At 42.1% G+C, this 13,630-nt stretch overlaps 1 protein-coding gene and 1 pseudogene across 3 annotated transcripts in view; both read right to left on the reverse strand.

Moving 5' to 3' along the window:
* LOC110200684 (butyrophilin subfamily 1 member A1-like) overlaps positions 1–1,358 on the reverse strand; it is a 32,135-nt gene extending 30,777 nt beyond the window's left edge. For all 3 annotated transcript variants that reach the window (XM_020976078.2, XM_020976079.2, XM_020976077.2), the window contains exon 1: positions 966–1,358. In XM_020976078.2, coding sequence (XP_020831737.1) covers positions 966–1,032 — 67 coding nt within the window. In that variant the 5' untranslated portion in view covers positions 1,033–1,358. The remainder of the gene's footprint in view (positions 1–965) is intronic.
* Positions 1,359–2,627: 1,269 nt separating this feature from the next.
* On the reverse strand, positions 2,628–6,032 carry LOC110200747 (small ubiquitin-related modifier 1 pseudogene; annotated as a pseudogene).
* Between the last annotated feature and the right edge of the window lie 7,598 nt (positions 6,033–13,630).

Genomic DNA, 13,630 nt, shown 5'->3' on the forward strand with positions numbered 1-13,630 from the left:
ACTGTGGAACATTCACTCTAAGGGGGGATACCAAAGAGGCAGAGGGACTTGGAGGGCTCAGAAGCCCAAAAGTTTCTGAAATTTTCCAATCTAGTTTTCTTCAGGGGAAGTTCACCTATTGACTGCCTGGTGCTGTATATGTGAGGCATTGTAGAAAAAGGGTACCAGCATATAAGAGGCAGAGGCAGATGGTTGTGTCCAGTCATTAGTAAATTAAGTTTTAGATGAAGTCACACCTCATTTCATGAGTGATCTCTTCACAGTAAACATCACAACCCCAGTGGCACAAAATCCCCATAGATGGTCCAGTTTCAAGGACAGAGACTTTGCAAAGTTACTCTGCCTTGTTAGACCCCATGACCCAATTTGGGGCGACCTACCATCAACTTCATATCCCCCGCTTACATCACATCTCCATGTGTGGATATGGTGAGAAAACATATTCAGATGACTGTGCTGTGAAGAAAACTCATTAAAAATGTATTCTTAAAAACCCAGTAAATAGAGGGGGAAACAAGTTGTTGTTGTTGTTTTATGACAAGTTTTCCCCCTTGAGGTTATGATTTGAGATGATTTTGAACCAGATTGAAAGGTAAAGGGGGGGAAATCAGGGTTCATTGGTCCTAGACCCAGCACCCTTGAAGATAAAACAAATAAGACAACCAATAATGCAATGAGGGAAAGCAGGGAAAGGTCACAAAGGTTCCATTGTCAGGGCAGCTTCATACATGACATGGAATCTCGTCTGGGTCCTGAGACACTAGTAGGATTGAAATCTAAATTGGAAATGTGACCAAACCCAATTCTTCCCAATATCCTCTGATCTGAAACATTCCACCACACCAGGAAAGGGAGACAAAGAAGATGCCAAGAAAAAGAATGTCAGAGAGGCCCAGAGGCAAGGAGATCCCTCCCAGAAGAAGGCAGCAAGGAGAGCAGGGGCTCAGCACCAAGGTCCCACCTACCTGAGAGGAGCCAGGGGAGCTGGAAAAGGACAATAAGGGCCACTTCCCTAGGAGACAGAGAAATCATCTCAGGCAGCTCTACCTTTAGAATTCCAGCTTAGCCAGTTGCTGCCAGTGGAACTTCGGGTCAAGCACTTAACCACTCTGAGCTTCCTTTCATTCCAATGAAGGAGTTGCTCTGAAGAGCTCTGACATCTCTTCCAGCTTTTAATCTAGGGTCTTCTTATCTGTCTCTGAAAACATATCCACGCTTAGGGACACAATCTAAATGACGAGGTCACAGAGCTGCCCACGATGACTGGGTCACAAACACCACCACACCTCCCAAAAGAGCCACCTTCAGGGCTTGAAAAGCCTGTTTTCTAAAATTGTCATCTGACCCATTGGGAAATGAAAGTGAAACAGTTCGACTATAACCTTCCTGGTAACTGAGCCTCTCATGTGACAGAGTACTCATAATAATTACTGTAACAGTAGAAAGCTAAGCGATATGGTGCATAGAGCACTAGAGTCAGGAAGACCTGAGTTCAAATCTGATCTTAGACACTTACCAGTTGTGTGACCCTGGGCAAGTCATTTTGTCTCTCTCATCCTCAGTTTCCTCAAATGTAAAATGGGGATAATAACAGCACCTACCTCCCAGGGTTGTTGTGAGGATCAAATAGGATATTTATAAAGTTCCTGGCACATGGTAGGTATTTAGTAAATGCTTATGCGCTTTCCTTCCCCAGGCTGGAGTTATCTTCTATCAGGAGAAAAATGCATTCTGTGGATTCTCTACTTAGCCAACGTTGGAGATCATGGATTTCTGGAATTCCTAAAGCCCAGGTCCAACCATGTCAGTCCTTATCCCCACAACCTCCAGCGGATCCCTATGAACTCTAGGGTTAAATATGTAGGCCTCTCTCTGACATCTAAAGGGGTTAACAGCTTGGCTCCCCTGTCTTTGGCTGTTGTCTTAGACATTATTCCCTTCAACGCATATCTCTGTGTGTGTGTGAGTGTGTGGTTGCTGTCCTACATTCTCAGAGTACCCAAATGACATCACTATGTTAGAGGCAAGTTATAATGTGTCAGATTGTGGCTGATCTGACCCATATGAGCTCAGAATGCTCTACCGCAGGTCGGGCACAACTAGTCCGTGTGAACATTTGGGGTGGATTCTCAAAATTTGCACATCCTGTGTTACTTTTGAGATGCTTTAATTCTGCTTTGCTCATAACGTGCAGCACCTTTTCTGATGAGGGCACACCATGTTGGACAGTGCTGTGCCGGTGTCTCCCAAATCACATAATCAATTCCAAAGGTTTTTTTGTTTTTGTTTTGTTTTTGGCTAGGCAATGGGGTTAAGTGACTTGCCCAGAGTCACACAGCTAGTAAGTGTTATGTGTTTGAGGCCAGATTTGAACTCAGGTCCTCCTGAATCCAGGGCCAGCGCTCTATCCACTGTGCCACCTACCTACCCCCAATTCCAAAGTTCTTATGAGAGACCTTGAGAGTGTCCTTGCATCACTTCTTCTGACCACTATGTCAGTGCTTGCCCTCTGTGAGTTCTCCATAAAATAATCTTTTAGGCAAGTATACATTTGGCATTTGAACAATGTAGCCAGAGCATCATAGTTACATTCAATGCAGTAGAGTTTGAATGTTTGGCAGTTTAGCTCAAGAAAGGACCTCAGCGTCGGGTAGCTTATCCAGCCTAGTGATCTTCAGAATCTTCCTAAGACGATTCAAATGGTAGCGATTGTTTCCTGGCATGGTGCTGGTATACTGTCATCAATGTGTCAAAAGAGGAGAAGCTTAAAATATTCTGGGAGACTTTAATGCTAAAGTAGGCTCAGACTACCAGACATGGCAGGGAGTCCTTGGTCGAATGGAGTTGGAAACAGCAACAGCAATGGTCACTTACTGTTGAAGACTCGTGCATCTCATGACTTCATTACCAACATTTGTTTTCCATTTACCTAAACGTAATAAAACTTCATGGATGCACTCTCGCAGCAAACATTGGCATCTAATAGACTATGTGATTGTAAGGAGAAGAGATAGACTGGATATGAAAGTAATGAAGGCAATGTGTGGGCAGAGTGCTGGACTGATCATAGACTTATCCTCTCCAAGTTAAATATTCTCATTCAACAAAAGCCATGGCCCCAAAGCAAAATGACTACCATAAGAATTAGTGTCAACAGATTAGAGTGCTTCTCTGAGTAGAAACAGTTTGTTGTTAATTTGGAGGGAAAGTTGAGCCAACACACAGTTGGTAACAGTGAAGGAGAAAAGGAGTGGGTAGCCTTCAGAGATTTGGTGTACAGAACCACCTTTACTCATCTGGGTCAGAACACTCGCAAACATCAAGACTGGCTTGATGAAAATGATGGGGAAATTCAGAAGCTGCTAAATGAAAAACAAGAACTCAAAGTGTGTGTGTGTGTGTGTGTTTCCCCCTGGACCCGGATGGCTGCAGAGGAGAAAGGGAGACTGGTGACTTTGCACAGCCCTTCCTCACTTAAGTACAATTTATTTACATATCATGGCATCACCTCCTTGATGTCATGGTCCTTTTCAAGAACGAAGAACTATGGGGCAGTTAGGTGGCACAGTGAATAGAGCTCTGGCCTTGAAGTCAGGAGGACCAGAGTTCAAATACAGCCTTAGACACTTAACACTTACTAGCTGTGTGACCTTGGGCAAGTCACATAACCCCAATCATCTCACCAAAGGAAAAAAAAAGAACAAAGAACTACCAACAACAGCAATTATACTTCATGGTATTTGATAGTAAGACATTCAAATAAGCTTTCAACCAAAAAAAAAAAGTTATTGGCTGGAGTGTTCTGCTGCCCTTTGCATCCGTGCTGTAAATATCTCTGCTCTTTCAGGACTGACATGCAGCTGGGGCCCAGCCTCTCACCTGGCCTCCCCACTGATGGCTCTTTCTATGATAGAAACACAGCAAACTCTTCTAGTAGACAGGACCATTTGAATGCCTGGCTTCAGTTAGCTGCACAGAGAGAAAGAGGGTGTCAGGAGAGAGAAGCAGATGAAGAAGGTAAAACAGGCAGGAAAAGCCACAAACAAAGAAATGAGTATCAGGGAAATGAAAAAGGCACTCAGATACTGCTATTGTTCATCTTCAAATCATAGTTTCAGAAATCCAAAACCTTAGGGTGAAAAGAAGTCCATGAGGGACAACTGGGTTGCCCAGTGGATAGAGCACCAGCCCTGGATTCAGGAGGACTTGAGTTCAAATCCAGCCTCAGACACATAACACTTACTAGCTGTGTGACCATGGGCAAGTCACTTAACCCCATTGCCTAGCCAAAAAAAGAAAGAAAGAAAGAAAGAAAGAAAGAAAGAAAGAAAGAAAGAAAGAAAGAAAGAAAGAAAGAAAGAAAGAAAGAAAAAAGAAAGAAAGAAAGAAAAAGGAGGAAAAAAAAAAGAAAAGAAGTCCATGCTACTAATGTTTTTGGACAGACAGAAAAATTCTCAGACTAGAGAATAGGCCTTAAGCAAGAAAAAATATCAAAAAGCAAAGGAAAGCAGAGAAAGAATATTAGACTACAGTACCTAGAAGGATGTTCTCGAGAATTGGCCACACATCCTCACGTGCAGATGTATCCACAGACCCTGACCATGAATACTTTTGAGAGTAATGGAGTTTGTCTTTTCTCACTTCTACTTCCTTTTCTATACTATTTCCTACTGCTTGTCAGACAATAAACCCAGACCCACAGGGTCCACCTAATACCCTGCTGCTACCCCCTGGCTGCCCAAAGTCTCCCAAAACGGTAACCAATGCAGGTCTTCTCTCTTCATGGTATCACCGAACTCACAAATGAGGAGGAACAGAAAAACATGTAAATGCTTCAGTGCTACTTATCCCCAGTGAGGAAAGGAGAATAATGTGAAATAAGCATGGAGAGGTAACCTTCAGCCAGTTTGTGAAGAGTTTTAAATGGTTAGATTAGAAATCTGGATTTCATTCTTGGGATGATAGGTGAGGATTTTTTTTTACAAATATTTTGTTTATTTTAAAGAAACTGGTACAAATAATACCCATTTAAAACCCATGCCCCAGGCCAAAAAATACAATAAAGTCAAATGATATTAGTGGTTTGCCATATACATTTCTGCATCAGTACCTTTATTAATTTCAAATGGAAAATTGATAGGTTTTTTGGGTTTTTCTGACAAAATTTAGAATCCTGAAATGCTTTGCCTCTTCAGTGAAGTTAGTCATGATTGCAACCTGATCTATCATCTCCATTTCCAACCTGATATTTTTCTTCTGGCCCAGGCCATCAGATACATTAAAAGGTAGCTTCAAATGAAAGAAACACCATTTTTCCACAGTTCAGCCCTCTGAAAAACTTCCCTTGCTCACTGAGAGTTATAGTCCAAGAGGGAAGTAATAACACCCCAGGACTTCAGGGTCAATGGAAAAGTCATCTAGAACACTGGCGCTGGCAGGTCTTATCACCTTCAAGGCTGTAATGCTGAGTGAATGTGGTATGCATGCACATACATTTCAAAAAGGATGGTAGAAAAGTAGGAAGGGACTGCAGCTTGATCAAAAGAGTTCGGCATTATGAAAACAAATGATAATATAGGAGGAGCACTGGAATTCAAAATAGCAGACTTTGAAAGTAAGACTTCCAGAGCCAGGGTGCCAGTTTCAACTCAGTGTTGAATACAATATTACAAAAGAACTACTGTTTAAAAATTAAAAAAAAGAACCAAGGGGAAAAAGGGGCAAAAATTACATGATGGAAACTGCTGAGTGACCCCATCTCTTCCCAATAAACTTCTTTCACATCTTCTTCCATGCCTAGATCTTTTGGAGTATGATCATTAGCAATTCTCTGACCTTCAAAAAGAAATTTGAGTGAATTCAACAGCATATCCTGTCTTTGACAGTATGATTCTTTGAGTTTCTTGAGATGTATTGTCATTTTCGCCTTGAAGTGAATTTCACAGCTGCCCAATGACTTTGATTTTAATGCATTTTTCTTCTGCATTTCCCCCCAAGTCCTCAGCAGAAGGCTTTGCTTCCTAGTCAGACATAGCAAAACCTGCTTCTGCCTGGGGATCTCCACCTGATACAGGTGAAAATCACTCTCCCAGGCTCCAAAAGCTCTCTCTCTCTTCCCCTCAGCACAACACCTCCATGTGAAGTTTCTTAAATTAGCGTGTTTTGTGCTTTAGGAAGTGCTTGTGGGGAGAAATGTGAAGGAGTGGATGTGTGTGTGAGGGTAACAGGAAATTTGAAAGTGAGTAATTTTGAGTGAGATTGAGTGATAATGAAATTTAGACATGTTGAGTTTTAGATGTCCACAGGATGATAGGAAGTTGGAGGGTTAGTAGAGAGGCGAGGGGTGGATAAGTAGATGTAAGGATCCTCAGCATAGAAGTCATCCTCGAATCCATAACAGCTGATGAGGTAATCATTTGAAATAATGCAGAGGGAGAATGGATCCAGGACAGAATGCCGTGGCACACCCCCACAGTTAGCAGATGTGACCTAGATGGAGATCTAACAAAGTAGTATGAGAATAAGCAGAAAGGGAGGAGAAGAAGCTAGGGAGAGTAGTATCATGAAAACCTAGAAAGAAGGGAGAGGAAAGTGATCAACAGTATCAAAGGTTGCAGAGAGGTTAATTTTGTGGTTGTTATTCTAACAAGCATTTTTTAATTGCGTACTACGTGCCAGGCACTGTGCTAAGCAATGTACCAATATTATCTCATTTGATTCTCACGAAAACTTCGAGAAGCTGCTGCTTTTATCATCTCCATTTTACAGATGAGGAAACTGAGGCTTCAGAAGTTAAGCAACTTGCCCAGGGTCACACAATTAATATTCACCTGAGATCATATTTGAACTCAGCTCTCCCTGGCCCCAAGTCCAAGGCTGTATGCATTCCACTGCTTAGCCACATCTCATGTCCCCCAAAAGTATGAGGATTGAAAAAAAAGGCTATCCTGTATGTATTAGTGATTACATCATTGGTCACCCTGGAAAGAGCAGTTTTGATTGAATAGGGGGTCAGAAGCTAGACTTTAAAGAATTAAGAAGAAAGTGAGCAGAGTAGAAGTAGAGGCATCTATTGCAGATGCCCTTCTCTTGGAGTTTAGCCACAAAAAGCAGTAGAAAAGTGGGAGAAGGGCTAGCAGGGCTATTTGGAATAAGTGAGGGTTTATGAAAGTTAAGGAGACCTGTGGGTATATTTGTAGACAACAGAGAAGTGGCCAGTAGACAGGAAGAGACTGAAGAAAAGTGAATCAGTAGTGATGATAATAGGGATGGCAAGTTGGCAATCTGCTGGAGAAGGTGAGATGGAATGGATCATTTGTACATGTAGAAAGGTTGGCCTTGGGAAGGAGAAGGGCGATCTCATTATGGGAGATAGATGAAAGACAAGATAATGGCTCAGGACATCGGGCTGATGTGAGATGAGGAGGAAGAGAGAAGAGACCTTCTGTGTAGGTTTTGCAAAGATTGGTTAAAAGTCTAGTGATCATGACAGAAATAGAAGAGGGTGAGGATATATATTCGTATACAGATTAATAGAAAATTCCCTAGAAGAAATTCCCAAGAAGAGTGCTCCCTAGAAGAGAAGGTTTGATAGAGAGGAAGTTGCCTAATGTAGAGGGCTCAAAACCTTTTCTTCAGGTGTGAAAGCTTGCTTCCTCTGGATCTATGAGCTACAAGAAAGAGAATTTTGAGTCAATGCTGAGTCAAGGTGAAATAGGTTGGAGTTCAAATTTCCTTTTGAGTCATCTGGAAAGGAAGAAGGAGAGTACGTGGAAGACCAATGTGGTATGCCCTAATGATGTCATCAATGGAGAGGGGGAAAGAGGACAGTGGAGGAGGGAAAGAGAGTCCTAATATGAAAGGGATCTGGACAAAGTTTCTGTTTGACAGCTGGTTATTGGCAGGACTTAGCATTTTGACATGTAGCTAGCTCTCTATACTTACCTAGTCTGGACTCTCTCCCTCCTCCACTACAAGAAAAGCTGGACTCATTTTCTTGTTTATTATTATTTTATTCTTCATTAAAGTCTTCATGTTAAAGATCACAGCACTGAATCCTACTCACAGAGCTTGACGGCAGCATTACCATCAGCATATACTTCTGACCCAATGGTTTTCTACCGCGTCATCAACTCAGAGGTGAACGACCTTTCTGGGTCTCTGACTCAACCCTGGGTTCATAGATATCCTTCCAAACCCAAAGTAAGTGCTAAAGTATGTTGCATTTGTGCCTACTCCTAAAACAAAATGGAAGCGAAGATAGCAAGAGAAGTCCCAAGTCTGGAGGAACCCAGTCCCATGTTACATTCTCCTGGAGTCTAATCCAGCTGAATCCATGTCCTACTAAAAGAAGAGGGATGTGACTGGTCCATCTTGTAATAGTAGGGCATTCCTGAGGGTCTCAGGATCTTTGTGGAAACAAAGTTAGATTGGACTGAAAGATTTTCCTTCACTCCTCACTAAACTTGTTGACTGACAGATAAGTATGTTTCTTAAAGAGAGGGATCAGTTAGGAGCTGGGGACAGCTCTCCTGGGATACACACTGGATGAAAATCACTTGGCACCTCTATAAGAGAGATATTCTCATTGATCAACCTGGGAAGGGTAAGGGGAGCACCAGGGGAGACCCAGAAAAAGGGAAAGATAGTGCCAAAGAAAGCAATAGGGAAAGGTATAAATATGTGTTCTACCTGTCACATTGTAAAATGAAACCTCTCTAGCTTCACAGTCCAGGGGAACTCCAACTCAGCTAAAGGGTGTTGTCAGGAGAGGGGTCACAGGGCTGCTCAGAGCCTCATAGCAGTTTTTATAAAACCTCATTGTCCAAAACCCTTCTTCTGGAGACAGCACAATCCAGCCTTTCTTGCTCACTGCTTCCCTACAAACACCCAGGGTCCAGGCTGCCCTGGTTCCCACTCCAACCTCCCAGTAACATCTTCCAGTGGCAAAGCCCTTACTGCCCATCACACAAGGCTGAAAGTCAAATCGTTGGCTGGTTTTAAGGACACCCTGTTCAGCATCCCCATAGGTCACCTGGCTCTGGTCCTCAGATAGGATCAGGATGGGGTGAGCTGTGGCCTGATCCAGACTTACACGTACTGTAAAAAGAGATACACTTGGTGAATCACAAGAGTCTGGAAACTACTTCCAGAACTGTAGAGTTCATCAGTCCTACAGCCACCCCAAGACACCCTCACCCCTATCCACTTCCTGACAAACATCTAGTTTCTGCTTTTTCAAGGTCATAGGTTAGGATTGACTATATACATAGTCAAGGTGCCATAGCTACCTTGGAAATGAGAGAGAGAAGAAAATGACTAGTGGTTAAGATCGGCTCCCATAGGGGCAGTTAGGTGGCATAGTAGATAGAGTACCAGCCCTGGAGTCAAGAGGATATGAGTTCAAATCTGGTCTCAGACACTTACTAGCTGTGTGACCCTGGGCAAGTCACTTAACCCCATTGCCAATAGATAAATAAATAAAGATTGACTGCCATATAGGCTGAGGTTCTGAGAATTCTTAATAGAACCATCTTTGAGACATTTCAGTATCACAAATTTCAATTCAATAAGCAAAGCAGATACTAAGCACTTCCTATGTGCCAGACACTATGGTAGGCCCTGCAGATGTAAAAACAAAAATAAAACAGTTCCTACCCTCGAAGAGCTTATACTCTACTAAGAGAAAACATCATTAAAAATCATTCTGCCCTGGTCTTCACCAAGAAGTCAGTTTCAAATGAAAGTGATTGAATTCCAGCAACTGACAAGGCTATTTTGAAAATAACTGCGTTTGCTCCGTGTGTTTGATGGAACTCTATTGGATGTTTTCAAAGTTATCTGACATTGGGTCAGGTAAAAGTGACCTATATCTGCAGCCCCAGGTCCAGGGGACACAAATACAGACAAATGGCTGTTCTGGCAGCATACAGACTAAAACAATTAATTGATCAGGTTTCTCTTCAAAACATGTTATTTTGAAAACATGGGATTAGAGCCCACAGAAAAAGCCACTACTGTCACCTTGAGTACGTATAAAAGGAAATATCTCCCCCCGCCCCGGGTGCCTCACCTGCATGTTTCCAGGCCCTTCTCCAATCTGAAAGTAGAAAATTCAATTCAGTTTTGTTTTCTGAGATGACAGGGACAACCACACCATATGTCTTAGGCCCCAGCTTCCAATGGCTCCCAGGAGAAGGTTTGAAAGAGTAACAAACACGCACTGAGTAGATGAGGGGCTACGGTAAAAAGAAGAGAAGGAAAACTTGTCCCCACCTTCTATTCTTCCCTCTACAAAAGATTCAGGAAACTGATTGTTTCTGTTTCTCCTCCAAAGCTTCTGAGGGCATACTGTTGCACCCTGAAGAACTGGAATGGAAGGGTATTATACTGGTAGAACAACGACTGTGAAATTAAACATTGATTGCCTTTGATTCCAGAGTGAGTATAACAGTAGATGGCCAATGGGAGGTAGGAAATCCAATGTTCTACTTAGTCTATGGCTAATGTACACTGTCAATTCAATTCAAGGAATATTCATTAAGCACCCACTATGTATTCCCTAACCTTAGTGCCCTATCTTTGAGGCTATCCTCAATTTATCCTGTATATAAGTTGCTTGTACATAGTTGTTGCATGTTATCTCCCCCATTAGATCGTAAGCTTCTTGAGGACAGGAACTGTCTTGCCTTTTTTTTTATCTCCAGAGCTTAGCACAGTGCCTGACAGATAGTAGGTGCTTAATGAATGTTAATTGACTGCCAGACCCAGGACGTCCAGATGATATAGTGGATAGAGTGCTGGACTCAGCATCTGGCAACCAGGTAATGGAGTGGACAGGGTGCTATACTTTGAGACAGGAGGATCTGAGTTCAAACCCTGCTTCAGATACTTGCTAGCTCTGTGACTCTGGGAAAGTCAAAAACTTCTCTCAGCCTCAGTTTCCTCCTCAGGGTTATTGTGAAGATCAAATGAGATAACACTTGTAAAGCACTTGGTAAAGTTTAGATCACTGTGTAAATGCTATTGTTGTTAGGAAGAACTGAATTCAAATCCTATCTCAGACATTTACTAGCTCTATGACTGTGGATAAGGCACATAACCTCTATGTGCCCTTTTTTTCCTATGAGACAGTGAAACCAAGTGACCTCCAAGCTCCCTTCCAGATCTAAATCTATGATCTTATGAGCATCTCTTCTACCACAGGAACTTACTTAAACACTAGAAAATACTCAGAAGATATTAAGCTAAAAGAGCCCTTAAAAATCACATAATCAAAATCCTTCCTTTTTCAGAAGAGGAAGTTGAAGCCCAGAGTTACAGTGACCCATCCAAGGTCACATAGCAAGTTGATGGAAAAATTGGGACTAGAAACCAGAAACCAGAAACAAAGTCCAAGTCAAATGTTATTTCAACTACATTGCCCTGTCTTTCCTCTTGAAATCTAGCCAAAACTTTGATTTTGTGGATAGGGATTTCTTACTAGACTTTTTAAAGTTAACTTGCTCCCAGTGGGTTGGTCCCTGTGTTTGGGTCCAGAATAAATATTAGGCCCCTCAGCTAGTATTGAACTTAAAACTTTATTGAACATTCTTTTCTAAAAGTATCAAAGTATTTTTTATCTCATTCACCCACTCTACATCACTGAGAAATGTGGAGGGGGCAGGAAATAGTTATTGATTGTAAAGATAGAGATATATGTGCGTTGACTAAAATCCAAAGAGGGCAAGCAATTTGCTAAGGTCATTCAATAGGTAAGACCCAGCCAAAGCTAGAACTCAAGGCTTTTGAATGATAGCTAAGGGTGTTAATCTGCTAAAAGAAGAAGTTGAAAGTTTGGCTTGGTAGGTAGGGAGCTCTCCAAGGTAGGTGTCAGATCACAGACTCATACAAAGAGTGTTAGATTGGGGAGAGTCCTTTGAGGATATGCAGTCCACCAGGATTCAAGGAAGGGAGGTGATTTGCCCAAGGTCTCACATACGTAACTCACCTGCATCTGTAATGACTTTTTTGGAATGTGCAATTAAACAAATACGGAGATGAGATGCTGATGACACAATTCCAAAAACACCACTTGGCCAATGTAGAAAACTTACCACATTCCTTTTGAAGAGCCGCTGTTGGGGAAAAGAAGACCAAAAAAAAGCAAAGATTTTAGTTGAGCATGGAACTGTAGACACAAGGCAGGATCTTAATCTCTGAAGTCTCTTCTCAAGAAGTACTTTCTACATTATCACTATTAGATTGCTAAAATGCAGGGCCATTGTGTCGGGTCCTTCCTTCACCATCACTTCCTAGAATTTAAGAATTAATGGACTGTAATGCTTTTGGCCAAACCAAAAAAGTGTGCCTGTCTCTACAAGAGGTCCATATTAAGGCAGGAAAAGGGAGGAAAATAGAGATCATTAATATCAAAATCAGGAGATCTGGCTTTTAGCCCCAGCTCTTTTACTAGAAGCTTCACTCCTGGTTCAGTTCACTCTCTTGACTACTCCACCTTCCCACCATTGCCTTGCCAACTTCAGGATGACTCTGCCTTGAAGTCTGTTCACTGACTGGTGAATCACTGCTCAGGATCATCATGCCCAGGGTTACACAGCTAGTAAGTGTCTGAGGCTGGATTTGAACTCATGAAAATGAGCCTTCCTGATTCCAGGCCCAGTGTTCTATCTGCTAAACTGTAGATCTACTATTCTAGCGTCTAGAATAAATCATTTGCCTGATTTTTTACTGAATTCACAATGTAGTTGTATGGATGGACTGTTACTTGGTGTTAATATTGTCCTTGTGGGGGGGGGGAAAACTGTACAGTATTGGCTAGATCAAACAGTGAAGGGATGGAAAAAATTCCATTCTTCAACTACTTGGCATGGATGGGGTGTTAAAAGGTACATCGGGCTCAGCTATCTATTATGACGTCTTGAAGATACGCAATTATGATGTTGTTTGGGATTTTCTGGTGCTGACAATTTCACCGTAAAAGGCAATATTGCTCAGTGTAGAAAAAGGTGGCTTCAGAGTTGAGAAGACCTGGGTACAAGACCTGCATCTGATACATCCTGCCTGTGTGACCCTGGGCAGGGCACTTATCCTTTCTCTACCTCCATTTTCTCAACTGTAAATGGAGCTAATACTAACACCTACCTGCCACAGGTTGTTGTGAGAATCAAACGAGATAATATTGGCAAAGCACATAGCACACTGTAGGCACTTCATAATCTTTTTTCCCTTCCAATGAATTCATAGGTCTCATAAAAAGAATTACAGATACTTATCTTAAGCATGTTCCAATTGATAGAGAAACAGCCTCATCATTAGCTTTATATATTGATGAACTTAAAACAAGGGGCTCAGCATTACCCTTTAGCCTGAGGAAGAAGCCACGAATGATTCCTTTGAACTGCAACCATTGAGAACTACATAATTCAATCCGGGCCCAGACTAGTTAGTTTCACACAGAAAACTACTCAACCTGATGACCAGACTCTAAGGCTAGCTCTGGTCAGGTATCTCACAAATGGCATTGATTACAATAGCATAAGTTCATGACAGAATGTGTAGATGGCTCAGCACAACACCTTTCCACTCCTGTAGGGAGAGGAGCAGAGGGAATGTCTCAAAGAATATGAGC

This window comes from Phascolarctos cinereus, unplaced genomic scaffold, assembly GCF_003287225.1.
Source record: "Phascolarctos cinereus isolate Bilbo 61053 unplaced genomic scaffold, phaCin_HiC Scaffold_9;HRSCAF=440, whole genome shotgun sequence".
Lineage (NCBI taxonomy): Eukaryota > Metazoa > Chordata > Mammalia > Diprotodontia > Phascolarctidae > Phascolarctos > Phascolarctos cinereus.